The 27,141-nt window shown below is 34.5% G+C and overlaps 1 protein-coding gene across 21 annotated transcripts in view; it reads right to left on the bottom strand.

Annotated features, from left to right (window-relative positions):
* Positions 1 to 27,141, bottom strand: part of Trol (terribly reduced optic lobes) — a 141,812-nt gene that overhangs the window by 18,824 nt on the left and 95,847 nt on the right. For 7 of the 21 annotated variants that reach the window (XM_072902470.1, XM_072902472.1, XM_072902482.1 and 4 more), the window contains 15 exons: positions 26,827 to 26,934; positions 22,655 to 22,771; positions 20,865 to 20,978; positions 20,422 to 20,535; positions 18,727 to 18,834; positions 13,372 to 13,488; positions 11,036 to 11,194; positions 9,535 to 9,684; positions 8,613 to 8,723; positions 7,152 to 7,274; positions 4,009 to 4,116; positions 3,601 to 3,747; positions 1,169 to 1,273; positions 805 to 942; positions 217 to 492 (listed from right to left, as the gene is read on the bottom strand). In XM_072902470.1, coding sequence (XP_072758571.1) covers positions 217 to 492; positions 805 to 942; positions 1,169 to 1,273; positions 3,601 to 3,747; positions 4,009 to 4,116; positions 7,152 to 7,274; positions 8,613 to 8,723; positions 9,535 to 9,684; positions 11,036 to 11,194; positions 13,372 to 13,488; positions 18,727 to 18,834; positions 20,422 to 20,535; positions 20,865 to 20,978; positions 22,655 to 22,771; positions 26,827 to 26,934 — 1,995 coding nt within the window. The remainder of the gene's footprint in view (positions 1 to 216; positions 493 to 804; positions 943 to 1,168; positions 1,274 to 3,600; positions 3,748 to 4,008; positions 4,117 to 7,151; positions 7,275 to 8,612; positions 8,724 to 9,534; positions 9,685 to 11,035; positions 11,195 to 13,371; positions 13,489 to 18,726; positions 18,835 to 20,421; positions 20,536 to 20,864; positions 20,979 to 22,654; positions 22,772 to 26,826; positions 26,935 to 27,141) is intronic. The other 14 variants (XM_072902473.1, XM_072902491.1, XM_072902481.1 and 11 more) reach the window with 11 other exon arrangements.

Genomic DNA, 27,141 nt, shown 5'->3' with positions numbered 1-27,141 from the left:
TCTACTGCAAATACGATAATAGCTTTTAGTAGCTATAGTATTTATATATAAAACATTACAATATTTTGTTACAGCAAATATTACGTTACAGTGTCACAAATATTTACAAGATATTATTGATTAGCCGATGGCGTGTTATCAGTCGATCGTGTGATCCCCTTTTGCGAAAGTGGGTTTTCGCATTGGAAAACTAACTACCGGGGAAGACTAACTCACAATTATCATAACTGCAGTCCATTTCATCGGACATATCTCTAGGACAGTCGAGTCTTTTGTCGCACCGCTGATGCAGCGGGATGCAGTGACCATCATTGCACATCCATTCGTTCGTGCGACATGCACTATGATTTCTTTGCATCGCCCTATAGTGACAGCCCAACTCGTCGCTATCGTCGTACGGACAATCAATTCGGCGATCGCAATGTTGATGTCGAGGTATACAATCACCGCTCTTGCACTGCCATTCCTCATACGAGCATACCGCTCCTTGAGCTTTAGTGTCGTCGTTAAATGTGTCATTATTTTGCGCTTTCGCAAAGTTACATAGAATATCTTGACAATTGTACGTGCAGATAAATCAGAAAGAATCGCTCCAATTTTGGTCGCTTATTAATTCTTATATATCAAGCTTCGTGCGAGAATTCGAAATAATATTCGCGGATCTTTATCGATTTCATCTGGTAATATTATTATTTGTTACGCGATATAATATAAATTTGTATGTCGCGGCGATTTAATTTAGCAGTTCACTAAATTTAAATATAAAATTAAGATGAATCGCAAAATTTAATATATCGTACTTACCACAATTATGTTCGTCGGATTCATCTCTGCATTCTGGAATTCCGTTACAAACGGAAGATTGTGGAATGCATCTTCCATCCGAAATACACGTAAATTGATCCGCCGCGCATTGGCCTGGCTCTGGTCTCTCTGGTTGCTCTATATGATATAAAAAAAATAAAGAAACAAAGATATAAACAAGTAGGGAATTGCATATAAAATTGCATATCGACCTTTGCCGCTTCAAATTCTATTTATATTATAAATTACTTCGAAGTTACGTTGAACACATTGCACATATCTGCGTCTAGTTTAGCAACGTGAGAGAAAAATTTCTTTTTTCCCATCACATTGATTAATTACGTATTACTGATTACATACTCACCGCATTCCTCGTCGGAACCATCAGCACATTCGATGTATCCGTTGCATCTCTGACTGGCGGGGATGCAATCTCCATTAGCACACTGGAACTGATCCCGCGTGCATCCTAAAATAAGAGATTCGTATTGTACCTCGAGGAGACAACCATAAGCCGTTTATCCGTCAAAAAAAAAAAAAAGAAAATAATATAGATGAAACACAGATACATATAAAATGTCAGCCATGGAGCCATCATATGTTCGTCATTACAATCTAAACAATGATCTAAACGTCGAAATATAAATACGATGGAGGTAACGATTACCTAAAAAAGATTATTAAATGTAAAGAACGTCTAGAACAGAGGTGTTTAATTGCCTTTTTTCAATTCCCATTGACATTTATCTAGAATATTAAACAGCTCTGATCTGATATATAAAATCTAAATATATTAAGAATCAATTCACATAGTATGTCCAGGAATTAAAATACAAAATTAAAATATTTTCACGCGTTTTTTGTGATGCATTTCTCCGTTTACCATGTGCACTGATTGCCAATCTACAAACACTTATGTATATATATATATATATATATATATATATATATATAATTCGTCATTCAATATAATGTGGACTCAAGAGGAAAGACATTTATGATTCTTTAATCCACTGCATTCATATAGACGTTATTAATAAAGTGGCATCGTTAAATATTAATTTTCTAAAGTAACTTTCCATCCAAGATATAATACAAACTTTCTTGCACAGGAAAGTTCTACAGATGAAAATGTACTTTCCTCACACTATGCATGCCATAATAGGATTTATATCAAACTCTCTACCTACGAGAAAAAGAAACGATCTAAATTTTACGTCAGGCAGAGATGCACTATTGTTTATAAGGATGCGCCGGATAATATAAGACTGCGATGGTTGATTGTAAATTTTATAAATATCAAATCTCTACTCCAACAACCTACACAGCTTCTATTCAGCTGCTAACACAGATTTAGCAGAAAAGAATATAGATTCAAAAAAATCTGGTGCTATCGAAGGAATTTTAGAATATATTCAGAATATCTCGCAGGTAAAAGGGCAAACTTTAATATACTCGAAAGGACGAGAGAAAATTCTTTAAAAAGAATATCACAAAGAAATACCATGGAAGACTATTCAATATATTTAATCGACATGTAAAACTTTGGATATGTTCGTTAAAAATTGAAAATTATACTCTGACGAAATACTGTAACAAAAATGCTAAGGAATATATTAAACGATATATATATAATCTCTAAATAAAAAAATTATCTACGTAAAATACTTCTACATTATTTAGACACAAAAAAATTAATATAAATTCATAAACGTACGCGTGAATAATTATTTGAATTTCAAGACACATCGTACTGCAATAATTTTTTTTTTTTTTTCAATAACGGCAAAATTCATCAATGAAACATTGACTTCAGACTAAGCAGGATTTATAACCAGATTTTCAAGATCTACAAATAATCTAACCGAAGCAGTATTGCTCGTCGGAAAAGTCGCGGCAATCGTAGAAATGGTCGCAGTGGAGAGTTTCGGGGATGCAAGTGCCGTCGGCGCAAACAAAATCATCCGGAGCACAACTCCTCGGCGTGCTCAAATTTGTTGGCGGCACATCAGCATTTGCATTTGTGTCTGGGATGTAAGTCTCGTTATCCGGATTCGCACCGGCTACCACCCCCGTCTCTGGACGCCTCCCCGAGGAGGCATCTACACCTAGAAGTAACTCAATCTGAGCTGCCGTGTTCACGTGAACATGTCATCGGTGATAGCCGCGCGATTGCAACGATATACGCCGAGCTAGATAATCTTGAAAAACGCTTCGTCTCTCTGGAGACGACGTACGCATAATCAGGACTTTAAAATGAGCTTGGACATAAATATAGATCTTAACACACAAAGCTCGAAGCTATCTTGTGTATCGGCTTTAATCATAAACAGAGTATCAAAAATTTGTTTTAGAAATATGATTTATTTACACTGACGATTTGGAAAGCAAGTCTAGTGGCTGTGCTTACGCGCGGAGCTTAGTGACGTAAGAATAACTTGTCCGTTGCATGAAGTATAGCCGAGGCGGGATTAAATTTCAAACTTCGTCCAAGAAAATATTCATTCAACACTATAAACGTGGTAGTGACGTAAGGGCAAGGCAAGTTGAGAAATAAGGTTGCCTTCTTGAACCGTACGTACGTCGTCTTGAGTCTTGACTATGAATACGTCTTGAAGACTGAGTCATATCGATAAACCTGAATTAACCAACAAGATGAATGTATTCCTTCTATCCATCTTCGGAATATTTTATTAATAAGGATCATTTTTCACAGCCTAAATTGACACAGCTTTTTAAATAAAAAAAGATAGCGTAGGGAAACTCCGAGAAGTGTGATTTCAGAGATTGACTTACCTTGACGACAGTTGATCTCATCATCGTCATGCGGACAGTCCGCACGGCCATCGCATACCGCCGTACGAGGTATGCAGCTGCCATCGCTGCAGGTAAAGCTGTCGGGATGACATTCTGGGCCGGAATCGCCGGTCTCCCCTCCATCCGCTATAACATGGAACAACACGTTGTTTTATCAAAGTTTTATCTATTCATTTGTTGAAATCAAAATTTGCAAGACGAAAGGGAATATCTATTTAAAATCAGAAGTCTCATTTAATTGGCCGAGTTGTAGGATATATCTGCGCACTTTATGGAAATTAGAAAATATTCTACATGACAGAAGGAGGATATAGGATTTCTCACGTAATATTGTTTGAATTGATAACTGAATGTCGTATTTAAACTAATATGTAAAGATATCCTTACGGCAATCTCGTTCATCACTAGCGTCATGGCAGTCGATATTGTGGTCGCAGAAGAAGTTCTTATTGATACAGACACCGTTGTCGCAGGGTAGTTGACCGTCTGGGCATTCTGCAAAAATCAATCAACTCCGTTGAATTGCAAATAGGAGCGTAAGAGGCACAAACGATCCCTTGTACGTTTAAAACGATACAAAGCGGCAATGTGCACGTCTTGTCTAATAACAGTAATTATTATTCTGCAAGTGACGAACGTTCTTGGCGTTTCTGGTCGAGCCAGGTCGAGCGAGGTCATGAAGAATACCCTCGTACGAGTCAGCCGGAAAAAATTGTGAACGGCGCTCGATGTATTCTCTACGCGACCCTCCACCCCTGCACGAAGAAATTAGATGCGCGAGGCTGACCAAGTGCCTTCGATAATTATCGATCGATAAGGGGTCCCGCGAGAAGAGACCCCCCCTCCCGCCCACGCTTCCTTCTGCGATGAACGGAGGGCGATAAAAGTGCGCCGGTGCGGCATGTCAAATAAGTATTGTGCACATTGCCGTGTACCGTACACCTCGAGAAACATGGAGACGGAGCGCGCGATGCCGCGTGCTGCACGCACTCATCTTAATTGATTAGATAGACTACACCGCGAGAGAAAATTTTTCAGAGTCATGCGTGTCTTTATATTCTAATTTATAATTATTTCTTTTTTTTTTCTTTTTTTTTTTCAAGGCTACACACTGAATCATAATCCGAAAAGCTGTCGTACAAATGTCGCTTCTTTTTATTAAATTACTGTTGTTTCAACTACTGTTCGTATACGCGAAAGTTGCTCTTTTTTTTTATTTTTTATTAAACAGGTTAAACTTAGTTTCTCAAACGCGGGGGAGGACTATCGTGCGAAACGTGACATTTACAAAAGTTCGCGTTACGTCAGTTGCGAGGTACGCGATGTACAACAGAGCGCGGTTTGTGCACGCGTCAACGCGCGGCGTGGAAAATTGCAGAGATGTAAATAACCGGATGTAAAAGGGTATCAGAAAGAGAGAAACGTATATATACATATATATCTATATATATATATATATATATATATATATAAATATGTATATGTACGGATAGATGCACAATTCAATAATTAGGCAACCTGTGCTGAAAATAGAAGGATAATAGATAATAAATAGGCATACAGATAGACAAGTAGAAAGACAGAGAGAAGTGAAGAATAGATAGAATTAATTCAATCCCATCCATAATCGATCCAAAATGCATAAGTCAATAAGTCCGAGCGCATAATCAAGATGTATGTTATATGCGCAATTATGATTATTGAGTAATCAATATTCAAATTCAAGGCACAAACAGCTATAAGGGTCAAGACACAATAAAATATTTATAAATTAGAAAATGTAAGAAACGAGATAAAGCTGAATTGTTTCTTAATTATTAATTTATTGTATCTTATCTTATTATTATATTATATTTTATTGTGTCTAAACGCTAAAATATGAAAAGATACGTATATGATGCTAAAACATAGAAAGAGAAATTGTTTATCACACATGTGAAAGAAGATGAATTAAAAAGATTGAACTTAAAGTTTATTTTGACAATTCTACCGATGACAGAGAAGATTAGAAATCTGAACGTTTCAAAAGCAAGCTTTGAGTTTGACGAGCGGCTATCGAGTTTTTCCGCAAGAATGAAGCCTCTTTTCAATTGATTTCAATTCATCCATCTTTCACAAAGTCTCGTTCTTCGACTACAATAAGATGCCACGACACGTCGGTGTTCGAATTAATGGCCAGTCAATATCCGGGCTAAAACGTACCCGATACATGACGAAATAAGATTAACTGCTTTTGCGGAAAAACGTTATTAGCGTACACGCCTATATTAGTTACACAGTCTCTTAATTGCCGACTTGAACACCGACGAGCGCGCGAGAAGTCATTCGAGAAGTGGCCTCGTCGTAGTCATTTGCCGTTGCATTCGCCGTCGTGGACGGATGGTTTTGCGTATAACGAGCAGACATTTATAAACGTCCTTCACGATCGACATCTCGCATAGATCATTCAGAGAAGTCGCTCGTGAACGCGATCTTATTTGAAAAATCGACCGAGTGCATGATTAGATCTCGAGCGGGCTTTTATACGCTGCATTTTTCGTTGCGTCTTGCCGGTAGTGCAAGCACATTTTGTGAAAATGCGCAAGGCAAAACGATACTAAAGATGAAGCATATAAACTCCTCTCTACAGATTTTACAGTCTTCATCTTGTAATAATACACAGGGACAGAGAAGCCAATCTTGATGACGCAAAGTTAATGAAGTTATTAATGAAAAAAATTGAAAGTAAAGATGTAAGATAAAAATAAAAGCAAGTTTCAGAGACAAGATAAATAAAAAGAAAATTGTGATAGTCGTTGCATTTAGTCTTGTATAGTCAAGTTTTGGACAATGCAACATATACCTTTTTCATAATGTATGATAAAGTAATAAGATTAATTCAATGGCAAATGAATTAGCAAATTACATTCATTTATTGTTAAATCGCTAAGAATAAGTATCATATGCCCATAACAAGAATGCCATATATCGCGGCAAGTATAATAACCCATGGTAAAAATGCTGATAGAGAATAATTCGAGAGATAATAGGGGGGAGAAAGTAGTATTATGTAGAGATTAAAAATAAGATAAAGAGCGCACTGAGAAAAATTATCCTAATTTTTATTAATTAATTAATGTGTAATTATTTTAATTATAATCACACAAAATTGTACGTACAATCATTATCAAAATCCATGAAACAAATTAATGATAATCTTTCTTTGTACGATCCCATTATTATATACTAATAAATAATGCACTAAGAAGACACAGACCTAAGTTATAAGAAAACTAAATTTCCGAAGGAATCAAACAGGAGGTACAAAAGAAATTCTATAATTCTAAAATCAATAACTTGCTCTAATTCTCTCTTGTTCAATGCTATACTATTGAAGAGAGAATATATACCGCTATATTATTCAGACGACGTCTATGAAAGTACTTATGAAGCAGTATTTGGTTTTAAGCTACTGTGTTAAGTCAATTTTGTTTGAAGAGTGCTTAGGTCTATATCATTCTCGGCACACATAAATAAAGCCAAATTATAACCATTACGAGGGCAATCGATTTCGTCGGAGCCGTCCAAGCAATGCGGCCGACCATCGCAACGTCTCTTATTGTCGAGGCACAATCCATCGTTGCATCGAAACCATCCAGCCGGACATTCGGTTACTACAATAATTACCAAGTTCCATATCGAGTATTGTCGTGCATGCTACCCATACCGGAAAGGGGAAAAGAGGAAAAAAAATGGCCTTACCACTGCGGTGTCTCGCAAGATATGTAATTCGTTCAAGATAATCGAATAACGTGTAAGCGAAACGTGCTCGGATCGTGCATAATAATCATTTGTTATTAACACTTGAATAATCATCATAGTTTATATGTAAAGAAGTCTGTCATTCTTCTCTCGAAAAATGTTTTGCATAAAAATTTAAATATAATTTTATTTTAAATTTTGTTTAATTTAATCTTTTTTCAAATTTTTTTAGTAATATCCCAATTTTAAAATAATAAAGCACGTGGCGGATACTATTTAAGTGTAAATAATTATATAAATAAATGAACGTTCGCGCGGAGATTATATAAATATAAATTTTTTTCCTACAAGTGCTACGTCCTTATTATTAGTAGTATATAATTACATCTATTGAGTCTAGTCATTTTGCTTTAATAATTTGTTAAGGCAATGTATGCGATAGAATTATTAACTCTTGTAAATCCATCATCCATCGACATTCACTCTTCTTGCATTGCTCAATTAATTGTTATCGTGATCTATTTATGGGAGCTTCATCACACGCGCGCGCGCGCGCGCGCACACACACACACACACATGCGCGAAAATTTCCAAATTTATATCGATCATATTTTCAAAGATACGGCCGCTATTTATAACATGAACAAAATGCAACATGCGATATCGCGCTAATCATAAATTACGTGCAAGAATGATTCTTCTTGTTCGCAAAAAAATGCGGCATTGATTATACAATCTCATGCAGAGTATTATACTTTTGATTCAGGACTTAAGGATTTTTACGATGCTTAATGATATTAAAATACACTTTTAACTCATAAAGAGAAATCATTAGAAGACAAATTAAAATTAGAATAATGAATCTACTATTATATTGTATCCGATATTACAAAAACCAATTAATACAAAAATAAGAAAATAAAATAAATGTTAATTCATAAGCAATATTAATTAAAATTGACCGAAAAATATACACTATTAGATAATGATTTTAACAATACAAAATAGAATTTCCAGACCTGTATATAATAATGTGTTACATCTAATAATATAAATAATTCTAATCGAAATCGATACACAATTATAATCTAGAATTAAATTATAAATAAATAAAACTTGTAAGGTGTTTTTTGTTTATGAAGAGATCTCTAAAACTTTCATTACGTGTGATATGTTGAATATAATAAGCTGGAGCAATGAGAAGGCCATTTTTTTATCATAATTGCGGGTCAAAGCTATTATATAATTACCACATCGATCCTCGTCGGATCCGTCGCTGCACTGCGTTATCCCATCGCACCTCTGATTTTCTGGCAAGCACTCGCCACTGGCGCATTTCCATTCGGCAGGTGTACATAGCCCTTTACGATACAAACACGTCGAAAGCTCCCGCAAAAAGCGTTAGGAATCAGGAAATAGTAGGGAATTATCAATGGCATCATTATAATTATTTGTTACTTTAATATATACATATCTTGTTAAAATTGACCAAATTTTCAGTATACAAAAAGTATATAGGTAAAATACGTTTAAATACAAATACAATATAAAAATTAATTAAATTAAAGAGACATTTAAAATTTACTTAAAGTATATAAATTTTGGATATGTAAAAATTAAAAATTTATTAATTATTTTTAATATAATGGCACCATTGAATTCGGAAAAATATTACAATATAAGTAATAAACTTTCAAATTGATTATTGATGACTAACGTAATCGGTATGTAAATATAAAGATCTTAATTAACTTGTTTAATTGTAATTTTAATAAGAAACTTTGATTGTGCTATATAAAAAATAATAAAATACGTTTTAAGTTATTATACAATAAAGTTTAATAATTTAAAAAATAATGATAAATAAATTAGCAAAATAAAAGAAGAAAATGTTTTTGAATTTTTGACAAGAAAAAAGTAATGTGTATCCAATCCATTTATTAATAATCTTATTAAAAATATTTTTACATTTAGAGCAATTTGACATATATGTAGTAAGCAAATAATAATTTATAGACTTATCAGATCAGAAAGAAAGAGAGAAAAAAAACTTTGTCATCGTTTACATAAGTACATGGAGAAAGGAAATCAGGAAACGTTTGTCATCGTTATAATATATAAGTATGCAGAGAGAGGAGGCGAAAGATGGGTTATATGAGGTAAAGCCCTTACCACAGCCCCGCTCGTCGCTCCCATCGAGGCAATCGAAGACATTGTCACATTTACGTCGTAGAAGAACGCAACCGCCGTCATCGCAACGCATTTCCGTTCTTGGATCACATTCCCTTCTGCGTGTTGGCGTCCAGCGTGGATCGAACGAGTCTGAGCGCATATATAAGGCACATACAAGGAAAATGACAAAAGGAAAGGAGTATCATTCAGAGATGAAGCTTAAGAGCATAAATACAAGATATAAGGCCTTCATCTTCTCTCATATGCACTGTAATGCAGCTGAGAATGCAACAAGAACTAAGAAATAAGAGGATACTAAACTTACAAGCAAAATGCGGCAAAGTGTTGCAAAAGAAATGCCAAGTGAAAATATCCTCACCGGATTTTCCAAATTTTCCATCCTTACATTTCTTTATTATATTTTTCGGCAATTAATAGGTGAGAAAAGGAGAAAATTAATAACTGCCGTAAAAATAATAAAGAGATCGCAGGGAGACCAAATTCAGAGGCACGATTAAAGATATCCTCGTCAAATATTATAGTATCATCTGAGCGTACAAGTTCATGCGCAATGCAGTTTCTTATTCAATGTGTATATGTATATATATATATATCGTAGGTTGCCTTATATTCGCGATGATTTGCGGCGCAAACGGGTGAGAACACCATCGACGACCGCCGTGAATCTTCCGTAAGCGAGGATTCGCGGGGTAATGCGTTCCCGGTGTGTCTCCCGATCTCTTCGCACTCGCGGGGAGGGTGGTGGTGGTATGATAAAAGTGGAGCCGTCGTCGAGAACTCGGTTCGTCGAATAAAAAAAAAAAGGGAGAGATACTTTTCCATCTTCAATAAGTTGTCTCGATAAAGTTTAGTGCCCGCATTTCATACGCGTATAAATTTTTCTAGCTCGATACGGTGACAAATATTACAATGCCTGTTGGTTCTCTTTGGAGAAACGACAAGACGGAGAATCGCTTTCTCGACCACGGTCGTAAAACGATTGATCGTGAGAAATGTACAATGAAATGCAACCATCGTCTAATGTGTATCCGCGCGAGCAGGTAAATCCACTTGTCCCACGTAAATAAGAGTTCCTTAAGAGGATCTCTGGCCGAAAGTAAACGTCGTGAACACCGAACAAAGGCAAGAATTTTTCTTATAATACCGGCTCAACGATATTTTTAAAAATCTTTTCTATAGAAATGTATAAGTAGCCGAGACCAATTGCATTTAAATGAAACGTCGCGCGCTTAATAGAGTTATAAATTATCGTAAGAAATGATTTATACATTTTCAAAAATATAGACACGATTCAATTTTAACTGTGTGATTAGTCGATATAAAAGAATTAATGAAGAACGTTTACTTAAGAAAATATAGAGATTAAACGCGACAGAGCAATTGATTTCCAGCCGTACTCTGCATTAGCGGGACAATTTAGACGAAAATTGCGTGAATGTATCATGAATGAAGCAACGGACACACTGAAAAAGGAGCGTACTGGTGGTAGGCGAAGTGGTGTGTGTAGTGTCGTTAGCGGATGGAGGGCAGTCCTCGTCGCTGTGATCTGGACAATCCGGATGGCCGTCGCACCTGTAGACATCCTCGATGCACTTGTTCCCGGTGGCGCATTTGAACTGGTTAGGCGTGCATTCCCGCTCTGTATTTTGTTTTGTTCAGCGAACATATGCGCAAAGAACACATACATTTTTACACATACAATGATTCTGGTGCATATATATGTATATATACAATATATGTATATATGTATATATATATATATGTATATATAGTAAGTATATGTACATACATATATGAATGAAGCTGAAAGCCACGCGCACACTTTTAACTTTTTCAGAGCAAAACGTTTCCGACACGATAGTAACGTGCGGATTTTATTTTCATTTCTAGACATTTTTTAATTAATAGCTTATGTGGTTGTTATCACATCACGAAAGCGAAAAGCTACTTCTGGGGCAACGAGAATATCAGTTACAATTGATATGGAGGAAGCATTGGAAGTCATATTTTAAGATTATATTTATAAAACATGAATCTTCATTAATGAGTTGGATAAAATGCTCGTGAAAAATAGCTCGCTATATTGGTTAATGCGGATTGCGATGTCGCGTGCACGCGACGCGGAAAATGTGTCGTGACGATAAGTATAGCTTTCCTTCACGTGGGGATCGACTACACTTTTGTGGGAGGATACACGATTATTTAGCCCCCCATAAATGTGTATAATAATCCGTCATTACGAGATCGTTTGTTAGCCGATTCTGGTATTTAGAATCAAACGTCGTGGAAAGAATCGTTGTTTCCATGCATATTCGATACGTATACGAAAATAATATTTGTGCGAAAATAATATTTTCACAGTGAAATTTGATACAAAGAGCCGTCCGAATAAATAACAAATCATTCACAAATGGATTATATTGAATGTAAACATATTCAACTATTATGTTTAATATATTGTAATGATTAAATTAATTCATAATAATAGTAATTAAATTACATTGTAAATTAATTGAAAAAGTTATATTCATTATACATACTGCGTATGTACAACTTTATGCTCTTTGTAGTTTATTTATATTTTGAACAAAGAGAAAAGTTCAAAGGATTAGGAATGCGTTAGGATAATAATAAAGTTATTTACATAATTATATATAACAGAGAAATATATGAGATTTTAAACGCAGAGATATTATATTCGTAGTTTATATTTATATTTATTTATATCTTTAATTAGATAATTTAATTATATTTTGTTATTAATGGTTATAATGCTCTTATAATGGACAAAATCAAACACCTCTTAAATGACAAATGCTGTGTGTGTAAAAATTAATTTATAAATTAAAATGGCTTTATCATTCGGATATTTGAGTTGCAGATCTGCGATTAAAATCGTCAATCCTGATTATGTTAACATCCAGATTGGATCCAGATTTTAGATTAAGCATTTTTATAATTTAATTAATGTCTAACTAATGCGAAAGTTATTGGATCTAGAGTAAAATCCAGGTAAAATAATTAGCGATTAATTCAATGACAAGAGCGTTGTACATGTCAGTGCAAGCAAAGCAGAAATTTAAAAAAAATGGTGTAAAGAAAGAGAGAAAGAATAAGATGACTCTCGCAACTTTTACACTCTTGCATTCGACTTATATATAATTTTATCATTTTTTTTATGAATAAATCTGGGATTATATAATTTAATAAGATTATACAAATATCAATATAATTATTGTATATGAAAATAATACAATATTATTCTATTATTATTCTATTCTGTTCAAAGCATTATTCATTATCAAAAAATTATTTTAAGAAAACTGCATTAGTATAAATTTATTAGAATGCATTCATTTGTATATATAATAATGCATGTACATTCATAGTGTTTCATTAAATAATTTAATTGTACTGTCAATACAAATCGAATACCAGACCAGTGCACGAATAAATAATTCGTACCAATTATTCGAAACCAATTTCTATGCGTTTGTTGTTAAAAGTCTACGCGTCACTTGTTATTGTTCGAATGGCGTAACAATACTGATAAAATGTTACAAAAATATTGTATTTCACTCCAAAAAATTTTTTTTAAAGCAAGTTGTGTTAAACGTCAAAATAACATTGGTTGACATCACGCCACGAATCATCCCCACACAGATACACGCATCTCACATATTCTCTCTTCTTTTTTGCTCTCTCACCACCTCATTTTCTTTTTTTTTTTTTTTTTTATTCAATCTCTCTCTCTCTCTCTCTCTCTCTCTTTATCTTCCATACCAGATAGCATGAAAGGTATTCATGATTATGTACCACAATAAAGCTCGTCTTCTGCCCTAGGGCAGTCGTCGAATCCGTCGCAGACCGAGTTCTTCGGTATGCAAGAGCCGTCTCCACAGGTGAAGTCCATAAGAGGGCACGGGGCCAAACCTACAGGGTGCCACCGGCAAAAACAAGACCCTCTTCATCAACGCTCGCATCATTCTGTCATTCAGTCGCCGTAATATTAATTTTATTTTCACGAATTTAAATTTGGAAATAAAAAATCAACAATACTTGTCATACAATTTGATTTACATGTAATGAATATATTAAACAAACGTAAAAAATAATTTTTGCATAACTTGAAATGGCAGTCAATATATTATATATCACTGTCATATTAAAATTGTAATTACTATACTTATTTTAGTTAGATATAATTAGCAAAAAAATTGAAGAGAAATAATTTAAAATAAAAATATAAAATAATTTTTTTACGAGCGACTGGGACAAACGAATTCGAGGTTGAGATTATGTATGTACAAGCTATGGACATACGAAGACACATTTAAAGCAGTTTTAGGCATGATAGAGAATCTGTACATAAAAAGCGTTTCTGGTAAAACGCGCGATTCTGCGATCAAGAGATCTTTTTTACAAGATTCTCTTTTGAAGCTTATCTAACATATAAAGCATCGTGAAAAAGCTCTTCATAAGTGGTTAGCTTTCGATTACAAGAGAAGGCAGGAATACAAGACAATAATATACTTTTCTTCTATACTTTTGAATAATAAAATGTTAAAATAAAAATCAAATGTTTTATTCAATGTATTATCATATATATGTTTTCTATATTCCCTTTATTAATGCCATACATTTTTATAAATAAAAATATTTCAAAGTAGGCAGTCTCCATTCCTTTACCTTCTCTCTTACTTCAACGTATTCGTGGATTATATACAGTGTTTGGATATGTATAAATTCATCGGTAATAAAAGTTATTCGGTACAGTGTCATTAAAATTTCTCTCTCCGTGATTTATGACAGAAAAGTGAATGTATTCTGTATTTTTGTGAAGAACAAGAGAATGAGTATGTATGTGTATTCATGGTGAGATGAAAAATGGAGTTGACTTTGAAATGAGATGATTTTAATCGCGATTAAATACATAAAAAAATATGCAAAATAATTGACGCAGTCATTGATGGTATTGGTTCCTATGTAATCAATTGAAAAACCTTCTTGAATGTCGATAAGTCTAATAAGTCTAAAAAGAATTGGGGATAAACTAATCATCTAATAAGAAGTAAAATAATCATGTTTGATCACCGCATTCTAAAACTCGCCGTTTCTGAGTTTTCTTTACATCGGCCGTTTTTTTTTCTCTCCATAGAAGGCAATATTTTTACAGCAAAGATGGACGACACAATGTAAAGCTGCGTTTACACATAATAGACGACGTAGATTTTTAACATCTGCAGTCTCCTATTAAAAGTACATATAGAAAACGAAGCACCCGGAAGTCTCTTAGATGTTTCCCACGATAGAGATCTCGGTAGTTTCCCAAAGACGTCCACGTTTTAGCCATTCTGACATCTTCAAAGCCATTTTCTGTACAGCAAAGATCACAAGTCGTTCCGAAATGATGTCACGTTTGCGTAAAATTCACGTGACCTCGCATTCTTGTTTCGCTCAGGCGAGAAACTTTTTACAGCAGAGACGAAGAGCAGATTGAGATCATCCCGGGAGACATTATTTTCTACATAGGATGTACCTTCCAAGCTCTCGCAGCCCTCCTCGTCAGTACCGTCCAGGCAGTCTCTCTTGTCGTCGCAAACGTTCAATGCATTTATGCACGTACCGTCGCAAGGATGCTCATAACGGCTGCATCCATCAAGCGACGTGTCCTCGATAGAATTCTGTGACAGAAGGTCAAACTTCCCCGGCTGTTCGTTGACTCTCTGGTGCACCTCCCATCTCTTCATATATATGTCACCGCAGTCAATTTCGTCGCTGGTGTTAATACAATCTACGATACCGTCACAAACTTGATCCTCCTCGATGCACGTGTATTTGTCGCACGCATGCTGATTCTTGTTGCAATTATCGGCCTCCCCGTAATCCTCAATTGATGTCACGATGCTGTTATCGATTTCGTTGTCTTCGATAGACATTGACCTCTCTGTTGAATCTTCTTCCCCTTCACTATCGAAATTCGAATTTGCATCGTGCGTAGTACTTCTTGTTATACGATGTGTAGTACTTTCCTTACTCCAAAACCATTCGCGTGTTCTTTCGTTATTTTTATCACTTTTTTTATCCAAAATCGATTTTTCTGCCGTGTTATTTCTGTATTTACTTTTCTGATTCATAATCGTATCATACGATGTACTTTTTTCTACCTTATTCGATTTGTCATTATTTTTAAAATCAAAAATGTTTGTTGAAAATGAGGTAGCGCTGATTGAAGTAGATATTTTTTTATGCGCGAGAAAATAATCATCGTTAGTAAAAACACTGTAATTGTCTATTTCAGTTTTATCTTCGCTTGTGGCAGGAAATGATGTAACATCTTCGCAATTAATCAATTCTTCTTTTTCTTCTTCGTTATCTATTTTTTTAGCGTGCCACCTGTTCTCCGTAGTTGTTTTAATCCGTATTTTACATTTTTTAAATTTTTTTCCTTTAAACGCTGCTGATGAAGGAAATGTAGTATCATCGATGATAAGATTCGTATTCGTTCTTCTTCCTTCTGACTGAAGTCCTTCTTTAGTGTTGTCTTTTGTGAGGTGTTTTGTGACGGATTCATCAACGCTAGAGGATTCCATCTTAAGAGATTCCGTTGTAATTTCATCAGTGAGGTGCCAGTCGTTCTTGCCAGTGCTCGTATTCCGATTACCGTCAGCATTGTCATATCCTGGATCATTATGAGAAGACATAGTCTTTCTCCGCTCTGAGCTATAATCGTTGCTATAATCGACACTCGTCGTCTCGTCGACCATCCAAGCAGCGGTTGAGCTAGGTTTCTTCTTGCGCTTCGCGTCGTGATTTTTTTCCCCCTTCTTGGATCTGTTTTCATGATCATTATGATGATTTTTGCACTTGTGTTTGCTGTGTTTTTCGGTTTCTTTTTTTTCCGACTCGTTTTTATTTCCCCTGACGGTATCTGGAGCCCTTATCGACGCCTTCGGCCAGTTTAACAGAGCTTCGAAATCATCCTTTAATCCTGCTTCCAGAATTTCCTTGGACTCCTGCGAGTCCTTTGATATCGAGTACGCGCAATCGTCTACAGATTCCGACGTTCCGTTGGAGTTTATCAATCCAGAATCAATCTTATCGTTGCTTTCCGTCGAGTTTTCGTTATTTCTGTAGAATTTTTCGAAAATGCCATTTGATTGCTTGCGCATTTTGCTCATGCTATACTTTTTCTTACCTCGATGGCGATTTTGTTGAATCGAGTTATGATTTGAAGTCGAAGAATTTATTGATATTTTCTCAATACTGTCAACGTTTATGAAGGTTTGATTAATATTTGGAAAATACCGATGTAATTTTACATTTGAAGACTCATTGTTAGCTTCATATAACAATTGTTCCATCTTCTCGTCAATGTTTTTCATCGTGTTCATCGTTGCAGGAATTGTTTTCTTAAATTGTGTGCGATTGACATCTATCATATTTAAATTTTGATTAACATCAGTGTCGTTTGCCACCATCACCATTCCAGAAATTGTCATGTAAGCTGTCTTATTTGGAATCGAAGCAGCTGTCGCATTATTTAGTCGAAATGCCGGTAGTATGATCTCAGTAATAAACTTGTAAATCCAATCGTTAATTTGTGTAATCTGTGAAGTAACGACATGATTTTTTGTACCGTTTAAAATAGTGTCTTCAAAACGATGCAGTTTTTTTATGTTATTGAAAATAATATTATCTGTATTTGATATATTTACCGATATTTTCAATTTTTTAACTTCTTTCTTTTGTTCTTGTTTTTCTTTCGATTCTGTCACGTTAATCATGTCATTCCAATATTTTTCTTTATTTTTTGAAAAAGTACTATTTTTTACTTTAACATTCCAGTTTTGCATATTAAAAATGTTTTTTTCCGTAGCATATCTGTCCTTTTTGGAACTAAATAAAGAATTGACTATTGGGTTTGAATTGAATACATTAGATTGTCTTGGTTTATAATCGAGATTACTTTGATTTTTAACTTTTCGCGTTCTATTTTGATTATTAGTAGATTTTAAGCGAACGTCTTTTAATAAAATGTTGTCATGTTTTAATCTTAACAATGATCTTATAAGATTATCCGACAATTTTAAAAACTTAGGATTGAAAGTTTGAAACTCTGTCAATTGCGACAAAGAATGATTAATATTTAAATGATGAACTTTGATATCGTCATTACAATTCTTCATGTCAGGTGTGCGAAATCGATTAAATTTTATGTTGTTCGACTCGTGCTGCGACGACAAGTTGTCCTCGTTATTTTTCGATTTGGGCGCAATTCTTGCCGAGTGTGCCGAGAAATTCTGAAGCATAGAGTTTGGGAATCTCTGTTGTTGAACTTCTTCCGGAAACGCTTCCAAGATCGTGTTACCGATCACGGTTGGCTTGATGGTGAGTTGATAGACACTTTCCGCCTTTTCGGGTTTCATATTCATATTCCTTCGGCGTTCTATAGGTTCTCGCTCATAGAAAATCCACAAGTTCCATGCAATCGTGGCAAACTTTTTGGCATTATAGTAGTGTCGCCATGGATACTTTTCTACGACGATGCATGATTTCATGATAAGTATAGATTAAAAAGACATCATCACGGAATAATGCGAGTATGTGACGAAAATGTTAGGCGGAATTCTTAAAAGCTACATTTAAAAGTCAGCGCAATTGATAGATAATGAGTTTGTCATTCGAATCACTTTTAGAAAGAATATCGGACTTTTATTTAAACTATAATAATAAAGTACTGAGACGAAATCAAAATCTGTCTAATTTTTAATGGCTACAAAACGCAACTAAAATTTTTCTTTAATTATTTCTAAAATTCTAATCCAAATATTTTCTAAGTCATATTTCTTTTATGATTGATAATCGAAAATGTAAACAAAGTCTTTTGTATTATATATGCAACTCTATATTATTTTCTGTTGTTTTCTTTAAAGGCGTTTAAATTAATTGGAAAATTTGTCATTAAAATTTCACGACGGAATATTCTGTAAATGACAAGTGTTATCATATGACGTCTAAATATAATTCGTAACTTCAAGGTATCGTGCACGCACCTGATTATGATGTAATTAGATACGCATGTGTAATGTAGGTCTGTATCGTGTAATGTAATCGCGCATGTAAGAGAAAGAGGGTGCGATTTGGGATTTGGTGGAATGACATAATTACCACAGTCCCTCTCATCGGAGCCGTCAGGACACTCGTTCACCCCGTTGCACTGTAACTCGTAACCGATGCAGCGGCCGTCCGTACAGCGGAACTCGGCATCTCCGCAACCTGCTCCATACACCACACTCATGCGCATTTAAAGATGCATTGCCCACTGACGCATGTCAGCCCACCCGCATCCTCAAGATCGTTCGTGATTCTCCAGCAAGCCGCTTGCGGCTTACAAGCACAAGCCCTTTATTATTCCGAATCTACCGTCCAAGACAAACTGAATAAAAACGGTAAACGATTCTACCGAGATAATAGCATATTTATATATATATATATATATATATATGAATAATACACGCAATTAACGCTCCTAATTTGCAGTATATAGTAGCGTATACGGATATCACTTGGACGATAGAAACGGATGTTCGCACCTTTACCTGGTGAAATGTTTTGAGCTGAGTTGCTTTTGCTGAGATTAGTATATATAACGAAGGAAAAAAATATATAGAAAGTTTACGAACAGAGATAACAATCTGTTCTCCCCCAATCGAAGGTTTGTTAATACACAACGAAATATTATAAACTAGGAGATATTTCATCTTCACGATTAATCTATCTTCAATTGACAATAAGAATTGATGTCTTTGATTCTAAGGACGTTGGAGTTACTTTGCGCAAAAATCGATTAATCAAACTTAAACGCGTTCAAGAATTAATGATAAATTATGTAACGGATCTGAATGCATTATTGGAATGCATGAAATTCGATGATGCGTTGGCTTCTTCACGCACGATCGTACGCGTTCCAGTTTAGATCGCAATGAAACCGGGATTAGGTAAGGCGGCAACAACATTGGCTAAACTATTTCAGGAAAAGACGTTATTTTCGAGGTTACACGCTGGACGTAAAGTTCGGTCAGCGTGGAAAATCGTAAATCGAAAGTCACGCGAAGCGTGTTGGACGAAATTAAGTTTACGTATTCGCATTACAGGGTGCAATGGCGTAACCAACGTTGGAGTTTTTGAATTGCTCGCCGGACGCATAATTACGTGCAATGGTAAATATATGGAGTTCTATTCGCAAATTTCGCCGCTGCAAAAACGCAGTGAAAAATTTTTCATTTGCGACGAGATATTATATTAGAACGGAAGTATATTAGAAAAGAAAAAGGCATTGTCTCTTGAAAAGGATATTAATGCACCATTTTTTTTTATGACGTTACTTTTATAATGTGCATACGATTTTCGAGTTTGAATGAGATCATTATTAAATTTATCCGCGAGACTTATTAAAGAGTGCCTGCAATCTTGTTGGTAAACTTTGCAGGCGCGTTTGACGCTCGTTTAAGCTCAAGCGCCCCTCTCGATCGCTCGTAAATAATCGCGTTGGGTAACCGACACTTAACAAAGAGCATCGGTGCAAGTTTATTGCTAGTACCATTGCGGAAGAATTATCGTTGTGTGTGTAAAATTGATTATTGATCTCACAATTGGTTGTAAACTTGTCGCAACATATAATAATTTATGTTGTCAACAATTAGCGACAAGACAATTGGAAATAATATAGGGATAACTTGGACTCTCTTGAAATCCGCCTCATCGAAATCTCGTTGGTACATTCTATTATATTCTTACGATGTAAGAATCGATCGAGTAAGTAAGTATATGTTTCAAAGAGAGAGAGAAAACAAGTTAGCTTACCGCATTGATGCTCGTCTTCGCCATTGCGACAGTCAGGGATTCCGTTGCAGCGTTTATCGATACTTAAGCAGATACCGTCCAGACAACGGAATTGATCCCCGCTACAGGTGGTCACTGAAAACAATAATATAAAGTAATAAAGAAAGAGAGAATATTACTTTCGTAGATTTTACAAAATGATCAATGGATATTTAATTAGACACTTGAAAAAAAATTAATGATAACAAGTAATATTCATAATTTTATTATGAGATAATAATAATTATACTTGAAAGATGAGCAAAAATGTAATTTTCTTTAAATAGGAAATTTCTGATTCCTGAAAATAATGTTATTTCTAGAAACGAGTTACTCGGAACTTAATAAAAATGTAAAAATTAAACATATATATCAAAATATAAAATAAATTAAACTCAATATATTAAAAAAAGAAAATAATATACCAGTGCAATTATACTCGTCAGAATGATCGAGACAATCGTTTCGTCCGTCACATCTTGCGCTTTTGCTGACACACGAACCGCTGGCGCACTCAAACTCACCCGCTCGGCACCGTGCTATTTAAAAAAGATAAAAAAAATAAAAATCTATATATAAATAAGAGAAAAGAGAAGAAAAAGAGAAAGAAAGGAATAGAAAAGTGGATAAACCGATAAAAAAATATACGCGGAATAAATATTCTTATGGTGACTTTTGCAGCAATATATCTTGATTTAGTTAAAAGTTTTTATTTTGTGTCCAAAACAGTAACGAAGAGCTATTAATTCGAAGCTTTTTTGATTAGTGTCGCAATTTGAATCAGTTACTGAAGTATTATTCAATTTATATGATATCAATTGCATATAGGTCACGGTGGAAAATATTCGATAGCCCGTTTTTTAGTTAATTAAAAACTGTTTGCCAAAATCCACTTGACCTACAGTAAATATATATGTACGCGTAAATATATATATACGCGTTACTCTGCTTGACATTTTAGTGACTTTGACTATTTATCGCATCACTAAAATATTATATGTTAAAATATATCATTAGAGCCTATAGCTTTACGAGAAGTTCGAAACAATAATTTATATTCCCTAAATACATTTTGCCAAATTTTATACAATTTAAACTATAAAGTTAAATTTGAAAATTATTTATATATATATATATATATATATATATATTTTAAAATCTTATTAATATTTTTCTGTTCAAGTCAAGCTTCGATTATTTTCATGTTATGTTCATATTTTATATCGTGGCCCAGTTTTAAATATCTGATCGTAATACCAGAAAACGCGTGTGTTTTTCTCATGGGTATCTAAACTGAAATTAATATATTCGTAACAGTTGGATAACAATTACCCTGCTGTTAACGCTGTTAACTGTTCGCGTCGGAGACTGTGTCTCTCGCGGAGAGTAAATTCGCGGCTATATATGCGCGCTACTACGTATCCATGAATAATTAAGCGCAAGAATCGCCGTCACGTTATTGTAAGTGCAAATACCTGCTCCGAGTTTCTCCATAACTTTACCATGTAACCGGCGTAAATTATATCACGTGTGGTACTTCCTAATGAGTTAAAAATGCGAGAGGCTCATGTCAGACCTTATGCTGTCAGACACCGTACAAGTTGTAGAGTGAAAATTCGCGCGTGCTGTAGTCTTTCAACATATTGTCCAAAAATGAAATAAAATTTATACCCACCTATCTACCTCTCGCTGCCAAGATGTGCGTATGTGTGTGTATACGTGTTGCGAAACGTTATAGTATCTAATATGCGTGTATACATTGCGATGCGAATTATACAAATACGAGAATACTAGAAATCTCTCCAAATTTGATCAAATTCAATTTTTTGTCGTAAAGTTTATGACAAAAAATAAACGTTTAAACTTTACAATCATATTTCGTGTTTCCATAACTATTGACATTGGAATCTCACAGCGATTATATCTGTCTATAGTAGATACGATACATCGGAATGTCGTCGTTTTATCGTGTTTGTCTATAATGTATGTACATGCAGTTTGATATCCAGATATAAATGTAAATGCAAAAAAAAAGCCATATTATTTTTTTTTTTAAGTAAATCAACAAGTCAAACAAGTTCTTATCCTTATTAAAAGGCCATTGAGTGCACGCATGCGCGACTACATTATTCCACCAAAGTAATTGATTTACATGCTTCGCGAGAGTATGGCGTTTCGCAGTTCGTTGAAATAAATAGTGATATGTAATTCGTACTCATGTTGTGACAATTTTGTTCATCCCTTTCACCAATACAGTCCGTGTATCCGTCACAGCGTCGTGATAAGGACACGCAATAACCAGGCGCGCATTCGAATTGGTCTTCCTTGCAGGCTGTAAGAATTGCATTCAGGCTAATTTGGGAAAATTTATGTCGCCGAGAACGGCACGATGACCCGCGACTGACGCGGGTCAATTCGAGAGATGACACGTACAAACACAGCTGAGAATGACGTTTACTGTGCTGACGAGGATTAGACATAAACTGACGAATGGATGTAACACAGAGAGACATAAACGACGGAGAAAGCACAATGATTGCCGACAATGATTAACGATTTTTCGACAAGTAAAATTAAGCTGCATTCCTGGCAGATGTTGAAGAACGATATTCAAGGAAACAATAGAGATTTATAACATTAGATTCTTCGGGAAGCAAATAAAAAGTGAGTAAGCAATATAAACATTAAAAATTTCGTTTAAAAAGGTCTGTTTTACTTTAGCTGCGTTTAAAGTTTGTTATAATATTTTTTAGTTTAATGTAATATTTTTCTTATTTTTTCCCTTCAAAAATTAAATACGCTTGTTTCGAAGAAAGAAAGTGCAGTCAAAGAAAACAGACCTAATACCAGAATAAGCTAATCCCAAGGATATAATTGAAGGATATAATTTCAATGTAGAAGTATAGCACGATAACGTCAGATAGTATAAAAGAAGCTTCTAGAAGAATTAATTAGTGGCCGAGCGAGACGCGTTAAGTGCTAGGCCATTAATTAGCACGCACTTGAAAATTTCATGGAAGAGATTATAAATGAATGAGGAGTTACGGTCAATCGTGTCGTACCTTCCGCCGTACTCTAATTTACGGCAGCAATTAGTTTACGAGAGAAAAAGAACCTGAAAGAATCTAATCGTCGCAAAAGGACATTGCGTGATGTCCAACAGTTGCTTTACATTTAATCCATGTCGATGATTATTATTGTATGAAGAGACGAAATGCAGACGTAGATATAAATAGATAAGTTGTCATAAGAACAGTGATTAAAATAAAATGAAAAAAGCATTTTATTTTATAAATAAAAAAAAGCGTTTTATAAATGTAAGCGAGAAAAATGTCAGCACTCATTTGAAACTAAATTGTCACTTAGCTTGAATTTAGCTTGTCATCTAGTTTGATAAAATCTTAGAAAGAAAAAAAGGAAACAAGAGTATACTTAAATAAGTATTTGATGTACCATTTGTTACGTATGATATTTTGCACGATCGTTTGCATTTGGTCTCACCTACAGAAATATTCATCGCGATCTGAATTCTGGCCGCATAAAAAAATTAATTGGTTATTTAAAAAATAGAGAGCAATAAAAATCATAATTAAAAAATGACAGAAAAATGAAATGGCACTTTATCAGCGTTTAAACCACGATGCGAAATAAATAATTCTTATCGTGCAACCGAATCGTAGGACAATATGAAAATTTCGATTGTATTCCACTTAATTGTTGTCGAATCAAAAGTGACAGCTATCAATTGTCAAAAATTTCTTTATGAATATTTTGCAATAAGAAAATTAATAAGATAAAATTAATAATTCTGTTGTAATTTTGAGCATAAAAAAATCTACTTTTTTATTCTGATTGGTTAAAAAAAAAATCAATAGATTACATCATCACTGGTGACTCCAAGCAGGAATGAGACATGGAGTCGTGAGTCGCTTGATAAAATGGTATAGAGAGCGGGAGATTCTGCGATTTCTGACATCATCTTAGGTTCAAGGTTTGCCCTGAAGCCTCGCCCATTTGACGATTGAATTGCAAACGAGTCGCGAGTTCAATAATCCGTTCACTCAGTGCCCGCGGCAATATTCTCTCGCGTAAATATCCGGGTAAGAAAGAGATATGTGTGTGTGTGCCTGATGCGAGAATATGCATTTGAGAAATTAACGATTTAATTAAAAAATATTAATTTTAAACTTTAATTTCAAATTTATCGAGATAATTATGATGTAATATAAATGTGTAATTTTCATTGTGACAATAAATAATGTATATAATATCTTGTGTAATAGTGTAATTTTATTAGAATCATTAAAACTTTAGATTCGCAAAAGCTGTAAAATATATTATCCGCTTAATGACAAGTTACATAACATCTCGACAACAAGAAACAAATATAATCTCCCGCAAGGATTTAGCGAGAATGATGATTCTCTCGTGAATGGTCTGGCATGATTCGCGGCGGACCGTTTTTCGGGGAAGTTTGGCGGGCGTAATGCTCTTGTCACGAATCAAAATTGGATTAAAACGGTGAAAATGCGAAATTCTGGGGCAAAGCATGACGGAAGGGCCGGACCGACGTTCAACGTCAACGGCCCGTGGAGATTAACGTCGGATTAAAATTGCGGCCGGTTATTAGGGCGGATTAATAAACGCGAGTAAATCTTGTTCGACAAGGGGCCATCACGGATTTTCAGCGGGGGACGGAACGTGTTCCATTTTTCTCTATATATTCTTTTCTCTTTTTTTTTATATCTCTCTCGCGGTTCTGAAGGCATTAACGCCGCTAATGAGGTGTACAATGAGTTACGCGAAAGGATGAATAAGAATTCGATCGGTAGTCGAGTCTATTGATATGCGTTCGTGCTGTTGAGATTAATTACTGTCATTAGTTTCGTAGAATAAACATGTAAACGTTGTAATAATTGCGTAAACACAGTACGCGTCACTGAATGTATTGTTCTACATTACGGTTATTTCCACTAATGGACTATCACCGTATGAAATTGTGATTATAACGTTAATATTTGTAACATTTGTACATAAATTACAAAATAATACATACAAACCCGAATATTTGTATTTTGTAATCATGCATTATACAATAATATGAGCGGATATAAAGGTTTTTTTCTTAAGAATGACTTATAATCAATTCTAAGAATTAGAAATATAAAATAATCATATAATCATACGATGTTTAAATGCTTTAATTTTTGATATTAATATTTCGAAATTTCGTTTTCAATGTTCACAATTTATATATCCTCGGCTGTAAATTCTTTTCATATCCCACACTTAAAAAAAAAAAAACTAAATTAAATCGTAGCAAAACCAGGTGTAATTAGTGATATACGTGATTGAACACGGAGGATTGGCTATGAAGTGTGCCTTCGCAAAAGACAACGGAAATTAATGTGATTAGGAAAACAGGTTGGCAAAAATGGAGTTAAAAGAAAAAGGAAAACAAATGTCGATGCCACACGAGTGCAATGGCCTTAAATGCAAGACCGAAGAACGCCACCGTCACCATCACTATCACCACTACTATCATTGCTACCCCTACTAGCAACAGCAGCACCACTATCCACATCACGATCCTCATACTTTTTTTCCCGAGCACGCTATTGTTATTGTCATAGCTATTATAATTATTGAGTTCGTCGTAATACGTCGAGACCCATTCGCGATTAGTCCCGGCACAATTGCATGCGGAGCTGACGTGCAATGTTAGCCGGCGATAAATAATGCTAGTATACGTGCGGGGACGTATGTCAGTATACATATATATTGTAATATATATATATTAGTGACGATTCCGCATGACATTTTTATCATAAGTTTCGTTGATAACATGTGTGAGTGCCGAAAGAGATCTTTGTATGAAATTTATTTCTGTGTGCGTGAAACTGGCGTCTCACTTTGTGAAAATTTATTAATTGTTGAAATTTTGTTTTCAATAGTTCTAGAGTTGATAGATGAATAAAAAAATGGCTCGGGACAAAACTGAGACCACCAAATTCAGGCTGCGTTTCACTTTGTCCGATGATTTTTTTTAGCATTTTTTGCCAGTTTCACATACATTTTATTTCTACCTGTAATTAACCTTTTTCATGCATTTCCCGAGTTTGTGTTTTAAAAAGGACATTCGTCATATTTAACATTTGTTCTGGCAGAGAACATGTGTCGTTTAAATTATAAAAATATATTTAAAAGTGTAATTATAGTAAGTTGTTTAAGAAATTTCAATTATTATAAGTAGGATAAAAAAACCCTATTAAAACTACACCCACAATGTACCAATACACGACATTACCAGTAGAAGCTCAAAGCATGCAAAAAACTATATAAGATGAATATGAGCAATTATTTTTCGAACATGGAAACAATACTTACGGCAATTATGTTCATCCGATCCGTCGTAACAATCGTGTACGCCATCGCAGTATCTGTTACTGTCGATGCACTGTCCGCTTCTGCATATGAATTCGGTCGCAGAGCAATCTACACAGAAAAAAGATATCAATTGTTATAAATAATTTTATTGTGCTGATTATTATAAGCTGTGAAAAAAAAACTACTCTAAATATTTTTATCCACATAGTTTAAAAATATAATATTTTATGAGTTTAATTTCTCAAATTGCCTGAATAACGATTAAAATATGCATTTTTGATATTTATTAAAAATATTTATTAAAATATGCATTTG

Source organism: Anoplolepis gracilipes, chromosome 11 (genome assembly GCF_047496725.1).
Source record: "Anoplolepis gracilipes chromosome 11, ASM4749672v1, whole genome shotgun sequence".
NCBI classification, from domain to species: domain Eukaryota; kingdom Metazoa; phylum Arthropoda; class Insecta; order Hymenoptera; family Formicidae; genus Anoplolepis; species Anoplolepis gracilipes.
The sequence above is the reverse complement of the archived record's forward strand: the minus strand, read 5'-3'. Positions and strand labels throughout refer to the sequence as shown.